The sequence below is a fragment of the Tamandua tetradactyla genome, chromosome 15 (assembly GCF_023851605.1).
Source record: "Tamandua tetradactyla isolate mTamTet1 chromosome 15, mTamTet1.pri, whole genome shotgun sequence".
NCBI classification, from domain to species: Eukaryota; Metazoa; Chordata; class Mammalia; order Pilosa; family Myrmecophagidae; genus Tamandua; species Tamandua tetradactyla.
Genome location: NC_135341.1, coordinates 28993646 through 29006939, shown reverse-complemented (window position 1 = coordinate 29006939; position 13294 = coordinate 28993646). Strand labels below are relative to the sequence as shown.

General features: G+C 40.8%; 1 protein-coding gene across 1 annotated transcript in view; it reads right to left on the bottom strand.

The window, feature by feature from the left end:
• ERC2 (ELKS/RAB6-interacting/CAST family member 2) overlaps positions 1-13294 on the bottom strand; it is an 865607-nt gene that overhangs the window by 637171 nt on the left and 215142 nt on the right. Inside the window, exon 3 of the mRNA XM_077128970.1 lies at positions 9141-9557. Coding sequence (XP_076985085.1) covers positions 9141-9557 — 417 coding nt within the window. The remainder of the gene's footprint in view (positions 1-9140; positions 9558-13294) is intronic.

The following is a 13294-nucleotide window of genomic DNA, read 5'->3' as shown; positions in this document are numbered from 1 at the left end:
CTTACTCACCTTTCTTTCATTTTCCTTTTCTACAAGAGAAAACTACTCACCGATAATAATATTTTTCCTTTAGTATATGGGATTTAATCCATTCTTGGTAGAAGTTGCAGCCGCTGAAACCATAAGCCAATTCTAGTAATTGCCCAGCAACTGTGCACATTGCCTTATTTAACACTCTCCCCACAATGTTTAAGACTCCTTTCAGCCTAAGGCCAAACTGGAAACACAAATAAAGAAGCCCCTTTCACATCTGAGCCATGGTAGGTGAGACAGTAGATTTTGCTTTACCAAATTATAGGCAATTAGACGAGAAGTGGAAGGGGGCTCCTGTTAGGAGGTCAGAACTACAATTTTAATGTCTCACAGCTATCAGAGAGAGAAACCCAAAATACCCAGTAAAAACTAGGGTTTAAAAAAAAGTCAGTTTGGGAAGGAAAAGCATTTCTTTACAGCAATGGGGTATTTCTTTACATCAAAAAATGTAAAAAGTAGAGTAAGCTCTCAGAACAGATGAAATGGGGAAGGTCCAGCTGTAAGTACCACTAACTCTTCCTTATTCTCTACTCACAAAAGTTCATCCATACCCTAGGAATTTATGGAAGGCCAACATGTGCAGGACCGTTCTTGATATTGCAAGCAAGAACTTTCATCTTCAAGAGTTGCAAATAGACCTAGAAGACGTAGCCCCAACACTACCTTCTACAGCGGCACCATTCAACCTTTCCACTGCTCGGTGGTTTCACAGATTTACAGCCCCAGATTCAGCAGGTCCTAATAAATGTGGCAAGAAAACAAAATCAGAGCCTTTTGAGTTTTTTCCCTTCTTTACACTTACAGAAAGAATATCCCTGAACAAAAAGCCAAAAGACCAGAATTCTAGTGTCTGGTCTACTCCACACCAGGTTTAAATCACTGGCAACATCTGGGAGCAGACAGGAACAAGGTCACTCAAGCTAGCAGACCTGCAGACCTCAAATTTGAATCCAGTTCCATCGCTACTTGATCTGAGAATGTGGAGCAGCCATATCACCCTTCTGGGCCTCAACCTCCTTATTGAGAGGCAGGAAAACTACCATCCACCTTGAAGTACTGTTGGGAGGGTTAAATGGCACTCCCTGGTAAGCACTCTGCACAGGCTCAAGCCTGGTGAATGCCCAGCAGACATTCATGTCATCACTACTTGATTTCTCCGAGCCTCAGTTTCCTCACAGATTTGATGGGACATCAGATAAGATCATTAATATGCAATGTGTTCTAGACCCTATAAAGCTTCCTACACATGTGTTGGGAATTGACGTATGCCCCCACAAACGACATATTCAAGTCCTAAACCCAGATCTTGCATCAACCCATTTGGAAATAAGGCCTTTGAACATGCTATTATCAGTTAAAGTGTGGCGAAACTGAATGAGGGTGGACCTTAGTCTAATGTGGTTAAAGTCCTTAGATGCAAAGAAAACTGGACACAGGAGGAAAAGCCCAAGAGAGGTCACCAGGTGGCAGAGGATTGCCACCACCTGAGCACTACAGACTTTGGAAAAAGCATGGCCTTGCCAACACCTTGATTTTGGACTTCTAGCCTCTCAAACTGTGAACCAATAAATGCCCATTGTTTAAGCCAAGCAGTGCATGGTGTCTGCCATAGCGGCCATGGCAAACTAAGGTAAGGGATGAGTTAATATTCCCACTCCAGAGAGACAGGGCTGTAGCAGAGCCGAGCCCATTTCAAACTTCTGTTGCTACAGTGAATGAAACATGCTAAAGTGTCTACATTATCAGTGCCTGGAGGACTTTCTCACTGCTGCGGTTTTATTTGTGGTATACTCTTTTACCAAATGATGGTGATGACACATTATGTCAAATACCAAAAGAGCATTCACATGACATCCAGGAGGCCTTCAAGAGGACGAGGGAGATGAGACCTCTCCCAGTGTGGTCTCATGACGTTCTCCCACTCCCGAACTTTCCCTCCCAACCTGCCACTTTCTTTTCTCAGCAGATTCCAAACTTCCTTGTGCCTAATGACTCGTTGGGCCTTTACCAATCTCCGTTCCTCTGCAAAGCAGCCAATTAACTCATTAAAATCAATATGGGGTAAAATCTAGACCATTTCAAATTAGCATGGTGTGTTCAAGCTTTAAAGAATATATTAAAATTTAGAGAGAGAGCAAATGAATACATCCCTTATATCATCAGAAAAGTGAGGGTAAAAGTTATCAAATCCTGCTTTCAGATTTTTTGTCAATCAGAGACCCCGCGAGGGTGCTTTTCTTTAAAGATGCTTTGTTAGCACTCATCCTGCACAGAGTGCTTAGAGAAAATGGAGCTCAGTAAGAATAACAACAAAAAATCTACATCATGTTGGCATCAGTCAATGAAAATTCCATGTAATCTAAAAAGAACTATCATATTCAAAACTAAATGCTTACTCAGAAAAGAGGTATACAGGCAGGCAAAGTATGTGGTTCCTGGGGTCTCCTGTACAGTACTAGACCTTAGAACAATCACACAAACTGGAGACTTGGTGTCACAAATGATCAGGTAAGCATGAAAAAAATAAATAAATACAACCAATGATCAGAAATAGCTTATGCATTTGGGCAGAACTTCACAATCATTTCCTCACCTCTGCTGCTCCTCCCACATTCTCAACCTTGGATGGACAGTTCCTATAGGATTTCATCTAACACAAGATATCCAGTCTTCCTTCAACCCCAGCCCCTCCAGCTGAAAACTTTTGCCTGCCCGTTGCCCAGCCACCTGCCCACAGAGAAACCCACAGCACTGGTCACGTTCAATTATCTGTTCCTCACAGCTCCCCACTCGGTTCTCGAGCTGTCGATGGAGATGACTTTTCCCTTCAACTTCCGTGACTACCATCCAGATTCACACCCTAGTTCCCTGAAAAGCCTCTCTATGCCTTTGGTCTCTTCCCATCCAACCCAGTATCAACTGGCCATCTTCTCTGGTCATGCAATTCTCGAGGGCAAATGCTCTCAGAACCCACAGATTAAAGGTACTCAGAGCCCTCAGTGATCTGACCCCAGCCACTTGCTCAGATTTATTTCCATCCCCTCCTGACAGGAGGAGTTTCAGTTGCTCCAAACTCACTGTGCCCCAAACCCACCAGGGTTCCCACCCCTACAGCTTAACTCACACCATCTCTTCTCCTAATTGTGCGTTCCCCACCCCACCCCCATGTGTTGAAATTCTTCATGACTTCGAAGAGCAGTCCAGCCATGGATGAAGTGAGCCCTTGACTCTTTTGCCTCTAAGATGCACAGCTTAAACGTCTTAGGCATACCACCCTAAAAAGCCATAGAATACAGTGGGGGCAAGTGGAGATTGGAGCCAGACTGTCCAGGTTCTGAGCTTGCTCCAGTACTTACCGTCTGTGTTATTGAAGACAATTACTTAGCTCTGTGTGCCTCAGTTTCCTAACCTGTGCAATTGGGAGCATGACGACAGCATTCCATAGTACAACTTCTGGCACAGAAGAGCCTCAATAAGTGTTTCTGCTATTGCCCACCTGAAGCCCTGAATGAGACTACAAACTCTCCAAAGAGCTCCTACCATACCTGAATTTGGTGTTTTGATCTATGTTCAACAACGTCCAACACATGTTTTTAAAAAAATGAAAGGAGACACCCAGTTAAAATTATCCTGGAAGCACCTGCTCCACTCCAAATACACAGCAAGGATAGGGGAAAATAAAAGAACACGGAGCTTATACAATCCTTGGGAATATTTCCAATATTGACAAAATAAACCACAAATCATTTTAAAACATCTTCTCATTCATTCAGCTATTTACTGAGCACCAATAGGCAATTGTTGAGGTCTGGGAATATTGATGGAATACACTAATCAGATAGGAAAATTACTGTATTAAAACAGGGAGAAATTGTTACGTTCTGTAATGTATGTAGGAAACCCGCATAAAAGATCGTACGAATAAAAAGTAATATTTACTTGATCATTTTCTGTGTTAAGTTTTTCTGGTAAAAATAAAATATATTGAATCTGTATGGCCAGAATTAGAAATGCGAGCATCATCAAAATCATGGCTCAGTCAGCATAACTGGACATAAGCATGGATTAAAGAGAAAGAGGTCAAATGACCTCTTTTAAAGAAGGGGCCTGGAATAGAGTTGAGAAGTTGGCTAGAGAATATATGGGAGAGGTTTACATCCTCAGTTAAAGGTATATGACATTAAGAACTTTTAGGTCATAGCCTCTGCCCCAGTGGATCCCGCACTAGGCCTGGGAACAACCCAAATAAGCAAGCCAGGAGCCCAAGAATTCAGGTTGCCTCACCCTTATCCCTGTCACCCTACAGACTGGGGCAAAGCCCAGACCCAGTCCTAGGGCTTTGCTTTTGGGTCAGTAGCAATTGTGGTCCCCCATAACTTGAGTGCTTTTCTACCTCTACCATCAAAGAAAGTCAAGCTGCCCTAAGGGCTAGCAGAGGAGATCAACAGACATAAAGAAGAGCATATATGCCTTCCCTTCAAGCATCTTACAGTGCAGTGAGCCCAAAGACTCCTGATTCTCTGCTACAGGACCAGTCAAAAATACTAAGGAGAATGAGTATAGGAGGATTCTGGTGTATAAATCCATTTTTCTTTAATGAGATCAGTACTATTTTAGATTCTCAGTTACTAAAACCTTTTCACAGAACAGTTTGTTCCCTGCAGACAAAATAGAGAATAAGGTAAACTCTTACCACATTGAAAAATGTCTTATCAAATCAACCTGTATCCAAATGCACCAGACAATACGAGTGAGTAATGCTGAGTTTCAGCCAACAGTTGAGCTCACATTAGCACATCAGCTTTAGTTCCTGTACAATGGTTTTGGTCTTCAAAATAAGTTGAGATCATTACCCTTTTGTTGTCTGTAGGTTCCTGCCAGGCAAAGAAGTGGTTTTACCCTCAGTCTTTTCCAGACCACCAAAAAACAACAAAGACAGTACGGCAACCCAATCCAATCCATGCGCAATTCCTGCCAACTTCCAAATCTCCTGAAACAATGGGCTAACCAAGGCCAGAATTCCAGGAGATGGGTGTATGTGAGGTCCAACACCTCTGACTCAGAATAAATCACAAAACCACTAGCACTCCATTCCCTAGCCTTATACCATCTAGCCCCAACCTGGGCAAACCATGGATGGTGAAAACGAAAACAGCAACACACTGAACTGAAAACCTCAAGTACATTTTAAATCCTGTTTTAGATTCATTTAAATTAACAGAGGTCAGGCAACTTCTTTATTCAAGCTGAGTTATTCTTACTGGTTTAATACCAAAAGCAGTCAGACAGATTTTTTCACTAAAATATAAAAATTACCTTGACAGAACATTTTAAAATCAGCAGAGAATATTGAAACAGCTTACAATGAACTTTTACCTTATAGAATAACTAATGAAGGTAATTATCTAGTTATTTGGCCATGGGAAACAACCATTTTATATTACACATTTTATGGGTCAAAAATCAAAAGGACAACTTTTATTTTCAAGAACAGTTTTCCAAAGTGTAGTTACAAAGGATACTGGTGCAACAAAAGACAAGCAAGTCAAGTAAGACTGAAAACCTCTGTCTTCCCTAGTCTCCTTCTTGGAAATGAAAAATGCACCTCTGTATATTGAAAAATCTGAGGGTACTGCAGTAAACTCTAGTGGAATCTAGCATTTCTCCAAGTTTATCTGGCCTGAAGCCTTTTTTCTCTCAAAACACATATTAACATCCCATAGAATGGCTATTCTCTGGAACACACTTTGAGAAAGATTCTTCTCGTTTAAGAGTTCTGACTTTAGAGTCAGCCTGATTCAAATCCCAGCTTCATCATTTGCTAACTGTATGACATAAGGCAAGCTTCTTAACGTCACTGGTTCCTCAGTTTCCCCAGGTAAAATAGGCAAAATAATAGTACCTCCCTCCTAGCCTGTAGGGTTTTTCCCTCCAACTGGAGCAACCTTTCCAGACCCTCACCTGGCTGGTGATTTCTTCTCAGTCAGGTCTTAGTTCACAATGCCAGCTCACCCCAAAAGGCCTTCCCTGAAGTAATGCCCACCAGTGTTGCTAGCACCTCAACCCTTATTTTCTTCATAATACTTCTCAGTTTAGCTACTAAATTATTGTCTCCCTCCCCCATCAGAATGCAAGCACTATAAAATCAAACTTTATCAGTTATCATTGCTATATCCCAGAACAGATCCTTAACAAATGAATGAATGAATGAATGGTTTTGAGAATGAAATGTGCATCAACATTAAGTACTTTCAAAGTACCTGACATAAGCATCCATCAAGATGCTTTTACGAAACTTTTGATGAATCATAGTGTTTAGAGCACTTACAATGCTTTCACTAGTTAACTTTCTTATTCCTCAGTACTTCTTGATGTATCACGTGTAAACAGTTCATGACATTTATCCAATGGTGTGCTGGTAAAGAGGCTTTCAGAGCAGAGGGGAAGGAAGGGTGAAAGACCTGAGTGTAGCATTTGCCAATGTCTGTGGCATATATACTCCTGTCATGGCCAATTTCAAGTTATCAGTGGTTTAACAACCAGCTTGCAAAATACCTGAAAATTAAACAATGGCTCTCAAAGCTACTACAACCATTCTCATGAGAAGAAAGTTTTCAGGTTTCCAAGCCCAGTTTATTGAGCTCAAATTTAAAATACATTCTCATATAGCGACACCCTTCTGCATTCTTCCTTCTTGACAAGTCAAGATAAGAGTTATGTAACTGGCTTTGATCTGCTGCCAAGGTAATAGACTGGCTATCTGTCTGTGTTGGTATGCCTTCCTCTGTGGCCTCTCAGACTCATGGGTAAGGCTCTAAACATGGTCTAAATACACTCCAGACTACTGTAAGGCTAGTCATGTGGACCAACCAATCTTAGAAAAGATGAGTCGAATTGTGTTTAACTTGGCTTAAATGGGGGCAGTGATGTAACAAGGTCTACAATGCATAGAATCCAATAACAAGAAAAGTGACACCACCCTGATCTCAATATCCCAGCATGAAGTAGGGGATGGTGCTTCAGATAAAAGGTTTCTCCAGCATCAAAGACCTCCCATACCTCCAACGTCATCACCAGATACCCAAATAAAGCAGCATTTTTTTCAACTACAGTCATCCTCTCTCGACCACAGTTTTGTGATAACACTGCCAAAATTTCAAATTCACAGTCACTCTACATGCAGGTGATATCATGCCAGCAATTATTGCTCCTCATCTGTAAACTAGATGAGATGTCTACGGAGTAAGGCAGGGCCAGGATCAGTTTCTACTCAACTGTATTAGTTATCTATTGCTGTGTAACAAATTACCCCAAAACTTAGCTGCTTAAACCAATACACATTTATCTCACAATTTTGTGGATAGCAATTCTGGCACTGCTTTGTTGGGTACCCAGCTTCATTGTCTTTCAGAAGGCTACAATTAAGTTTCCAGTCAGGGCTAAGGTTTCATCTAAAAGGTCAAATGGGGAAGGACCCATTCCAAGCTCACTAAGTGGCTATGGGCAAAATTCTGTTTCTTGTGGGTTATTAGACTGAAGGTTTCAGTTCCTTACTGGCTGTTGGCTAGATGTCAACCTCAATTCCATCTCCATGGGGCTCTCCCACATGACAGCTTACTTCATCAAAGCAGAGAAGGCAAAAGAGTCTGCTAGCAAGACACAAGTCATAATCTTAGGTAACCTAATCGTGGAAGTAACAGCCCATCACTTTTGCTCTATTCTACTGTTTAGAAGCAAGCCACCTAGTTCAGGCTTAATTCAAAGGGATGGGCTTACACACACACACAAATACCAGAAGGTGGGGGTCACTGAGAGCCATCTTACCAGCCTGCCCACCATATTCACATTCACCCTCCTGGAATATGGATGGGGAGACCAGGGCCAGCAAGACATTTCTTCAAACATCTCAATATGAAGCCAAGCCATGACGTTGCCCAAGCATGTTGCTAAGGTCTCATGAAAACAAAACAAGGGAGAATGAGTGTGGAGGACATTAAATTTGAGGACACTAAAGGCTGTTCAAATCTACACAAATACAATCTATATCACAGAAAACTCTTGGGAACATCCACATTAGCATGTCCCAACATGGAAGCCTTATTTTCTAAATAATCTAACAAACGACTCAGAAGAAGTGTTTGTCTATCTAAACAGGTATTTAATGCCAAGAAATCTGGAAGCAAATATCTTCTGTACTTTTTACGTATTGCTATGAAATATCTTAAACATATATTTATATATTTATTTAAACATATATCTTAAACATATATAATAAGCATTTTATTGCTTACTATTTTCTTGTGTGATCTAAGTCCCTCCACAGCAGTTTTGCCTGCCTGGTATCTTTGCAATCCACAACCATCGCAGTGGCAAGGGACCACTGTAAAAATTTCAAACCTTGGCTGTCATCCACAATTTTCTAAGTTCTACCAACCACATACTCTCGGACATCTGGGCATCCCATCCTTCAATGGTGGTGGCTGCCTCTGAAGTACTTACCTCAAGTTCAAATGATTTAACACACTGAATGCAAAAAGCATGCTCAGAAAACCTGAAATACTCTGTCCTAGACTGATGCAGTCACAGATTATGCTAAACAAAAATATTCAAAATTTGCACGTTTTCTTTTACCATTCTTTCCAAAAATATCCGTATGCTCTACTTTCAAAAAACCTCACCCCCAATTTAGCTCTAAAAATATGCAGCCTCATTGTTTTGCTAATTACCTATTCATTTTGTCCCTTTAGAGTGATGGCATTTGATAAACAGCTAAAACTTGAACTGTACTGTGCGTAAAAGACATTGAAACCAATGTCATCTGTGGAAAGGAATTTTAGGACACTACAGAGTTCATGTGTGCTGTGCATACTTGGATCCAGAATACATCTGTCTTGGGTTGAGTAATGATGAAACAAATGTGTAGTAATCAGATAAAAAAAAATCTAATACAAGATTCCAGTTTAAAGGTGATAAACAGAGAGGTTATTAAACAGATGACAAAGGGAATTGTGGTAAGCCTGTAAATATCTTCCAACCTATGAAAACAACTGATAACACACTTTAACTTGGAAAATCTGGCTTTGGGGAAGCAGAGTGAATGTCCTTACCTCTCGCAGATGTATGTTTTCTTTCTCTTTCTGGTCTAAAATCACTTCTAAGTGGCTGACCTGAGACTCGGCCTCTGCCATCCGCCGTGTCCGTTCATTGTCATCCTCAAGGCTTTTGGATGGCAAACCTTTACTTTGCAACATCTCAAGAAGCTTTTTAATCGACTCATCTCTGGCATTGAGGGTCTGTTTCTGAGTTTCAATTCTCAGCTCCATTTCCTCCAAGGTCTTCCTCAAAAGGAAGAGCTCCTTAGCCTGCCTGTCATGCTCAGCTTGGAGCCGCCGAAAGTTCTCCTCGGTCAGTTCGATGGTGAAGTGCTCGGCCCCCCGGCTGCCGCTCTCTTGTTGCAGGAGGTGGTTGAGGTCTCTCTGGGTCCGCAGCTCATCCTGAAGGGCCTGGATCGTCAACTGCAGATGCTGCAATGAGAAAGATGGAGCAGGAGAGGGGGAAAAAAACAAGACAGTCAACCAAAACGGCAAGAGCTGCTTGCTGCTACCACACCATGAAGATGGAATGTTAATCATGAGGTCCAGAGGGCCAGCCGTGGAGTCCTCCACAGTGACTTCAGAAGCATGGGACAGCACATAGAGGGGGGAATTAATTCAAGGATGCTTTCTAAATGTCTTAGGAGGAGAGAAACATACACGTACACAGAAACGGCATATTAGTATCAGTCACAAGGGAAATTTTATGTCTACAGAGTTTTAATGTAGGAAGTGGGAAGGGTTAGAGGGAAACTCTCACAAACACGCCTCCGTAATGCTCACAATGCTCCAGACTCAGTACTCCTTGTTTCCTAAGGTGTTCTTTACTCTGCTCGCCATTACTTTCCGTGCTAAATGCATGTCCATTTAAAATTGAAAATAATAGCATCCACTACAAGTAGACACAAAGGAGGATTTTTTTTTCTTCACAAATAAAGCTATGAACAGGTTTAGTAAACAAGATTACTGCATCTGCAAGCAAAAGGGAACAAACACATACACAAACACACGCTTAAACACACACAAAGGTGAAGCTGTGCAGAGCAAAACAAACAAGCGGCAAAGAGTGGACAAACCTTGGTTCTCCTGGCATCCAGTAACTGAACAGCATGGGAAATGAAAAAAAATGAAGCAAAAAATCAACACAAAGAAAAGTACAGTGCAAGCAAAGGATATTTAACAGAAAAAACTTAATCAACAAAAAGTACCTTCACAGAAAAAAGGAAAAAGAAAAGAGTACAACGCTTTCTTATTACAGCAAAGACCCATAAGCTACACAGAATAGATAGCATTGATGTTTGATAAACACGAAAAAAAAAAAGAAAGAAAACTTAACATGAGGCTCATTCCACCTTTTGTTTTCCTAAAAGTCTCATTGACCCAGGAACCCAAAACTTTGGATTTACTGCTAGAGAGAAAAAAGACCAACACTCCACATAATTCCAGGTCACCATTTTAATTAGAATCAGAGGCAAAAAGCCAAGAAACTATATTATCTGAAAAGAAACACTTCCATGAAGAGAGTTGGTGCATTCAGCCACACCTTCCCCACAGGGCCATCCCCCAGGCTGCTCAGGGCAGGCAGTGACCAGCCCGAAGGCAGCTTATCCCAGGCCAGACCAGGAGGCCTCCAACGACACAGCAGCTCTTCATTCACCAAACACATCCTCCTGCCTGTGGACATAAGGCAGAACTCCAGCCTGCCAAGAACTCACCGAGTTGTAAGACATTTGAAAATCTTTCTGAATTCTTATAGTCGACCCCCAGAAGTGCTGAGATCTAAGGGTGGCCTACACCCAGAAACTAGCAATGTGTGATATACCATCTTCCTTATAATTTTTATGTGAATCCATTCCATCTTCCTATGTAGGAATGTCCATTGGGAAACCTGGAGCACAGGAAAAAAGGACTCTCTCATTCACATGCCGTGGTGCCACATGCAATACTGAATGAGGAAGCAGCTGGTATGTATTTAATGATGGAGACTATTAATTCATTTTTAATTCATCTTTTGTAACTGCTTTATTGGGACATAATTCACATATCATACAATTCCCCTTTGTAAATCATAAACTTCCTATGTTATTAGTATATTCAGAACGTTGTGCAACCATTAGCACAAATTTAAAACATTTTCATCACTACAAAAAGAAACCTCTCACTCATTTAGCAGCCACTCTCCATTTCCCCCAAAACCCCATCCCTCAGCAACCAGTAATCTATTTGTCACTATAGCATGTATCAGAACTTCAATTTTTATTTCTTTTTTATTGAGATATTATTCATATATCACAAAATTCATCTCTTTAAAGTGTACAATAGTGTTTTTTGGTATATTCACAATGTGGTGCAACCATTACTACGATCTATGTCTAAACATTACCATTACCCCAAAAAGAAACCCTACACTCTTTACCAGTGACTCCCCATTCCCTACCCACAGCCCTGACAACCACTAATTTACTTTCTGTCTTTTTGGATATGCTATTCTCGATATTTCATATCAATAGAATAACATAATATATGACATTTGCATCTGACTTCTTTAACTTAGCTTAATTTTTTTCAAGATTCATCCACGTCGTAGTGTGTATTAATATGTCATTCCCTTGGACGGCTGAATAATATTCCATTTTATATATATATCAGTGATGGATATTTGGGTTGTTTCCAATGGGGTCTATTAGGAATAATGCTGCTATGAACATTCACATACAAGTTTTTGTATGGACACACATTTCCTTTTTTTTCCCTTGGGCAGGCACCAGGAAATGAACTCAGGTCTCCAGCATGGCAGGCAAGAACTCTGCCAGTGAGCCACGGTGGCCCGCCCTGGACATACATTTTCATTTATCTTTGGTAAATATCTAGAAGTGGAACTGCTAGGTCACCTGGTAACTCTATGTTTAACCTTTTGAGGAACAGTCATACTGTTTTCCAAAATAATACCTCATTTTACATTTCCACCAGCAAATAAGGGTTCCAATTTCTCCATATTCTGGCCAATTCTTGTTTTATCTGTCATTTTGAGTAGAGCCATCCTAGTATGTGTGAAATATTAACTCATTTATTTTGATTTGCATTTCCCTTATGGCTAATAATGTTGAAAGAGTTTTCATGTGCTTATTGGCCACTTGTAAATATTCTTTGGAACCATCTTACCTGGAAACAAATATCCATCAATGGATGAACAGATAAACAAATGTAGAATATCCATACAATGGACTGTTACTGGGCCATTAAAAGGAAAGAAACTCTACAATGTAGATGAACCTTGAAAACATTATGCTATGTGAAAGCAATCAGTCATGAAAGACCACACAAATATAATGATTCCATTTATATAAAATGTGCAGAATAGGCAAATCCATACAAACAAAAAGTAAATTAGTGATTGCAAAGGGTGGGGGAGAGTGCTAGTGGGGAGTGACTGCTAAATGTGTGGGAGTTTCTCTTAGGGGTTATGAAACTGCTCTGGATTAGATGGGGTGATGGTTAAACAACTTTGTGAATATAGTGAAAACCACTGGATTTTCTATTTTAAATGGGTATGTTAAACTCTATCTCAATAAAGCTTTAAAAAATGAGATGGGACTATAAAGTGACATGCCTTTCCTCCATCAGCCTCTTACCACTAAGTCACACCAAACAGCTTTCCACAGGACTATCTATGGCCTTCAGCTAAGCAATGTGAACTGCTGCTGAACTTCTTAGGAAAATGCTTTAGCAAATGTCCTCAAATCATTTAAATATTATTGATGATGGCAAATGTTAGTCCTCTGAAGGTGTCCGGAAATCATCTTTACTGAGAGTGCCCAAACCACAAGATTTGTTTTCTTAGGTGGTTCATATACAGGCCAGAAGGGAATTTCCAACATAAATTGACAAGATGCTTTGAGCAGTAGCAGCAATACTGCAAGGACAACTCTGTAAAGGAGCTGTCCCTTTTGATACAACTCTGTAAAGGAGCTGTCCCTTTCGACGAGCAAGTTGTCTGTCACTGTGATCCTTTGTTTCCATATCTGCAGACGGAGATGATCATGATGTCTGCCTCATGAGTTCCTGTGAGGAATAACTAATATATGGTATCAAGTGCCAAGTGAGAGAGAGAAGGGAGGGAAGAAGTTAAGAAAACAGGGAAGGAGGGAAGGTGAAAGAAAAGGAGGGAA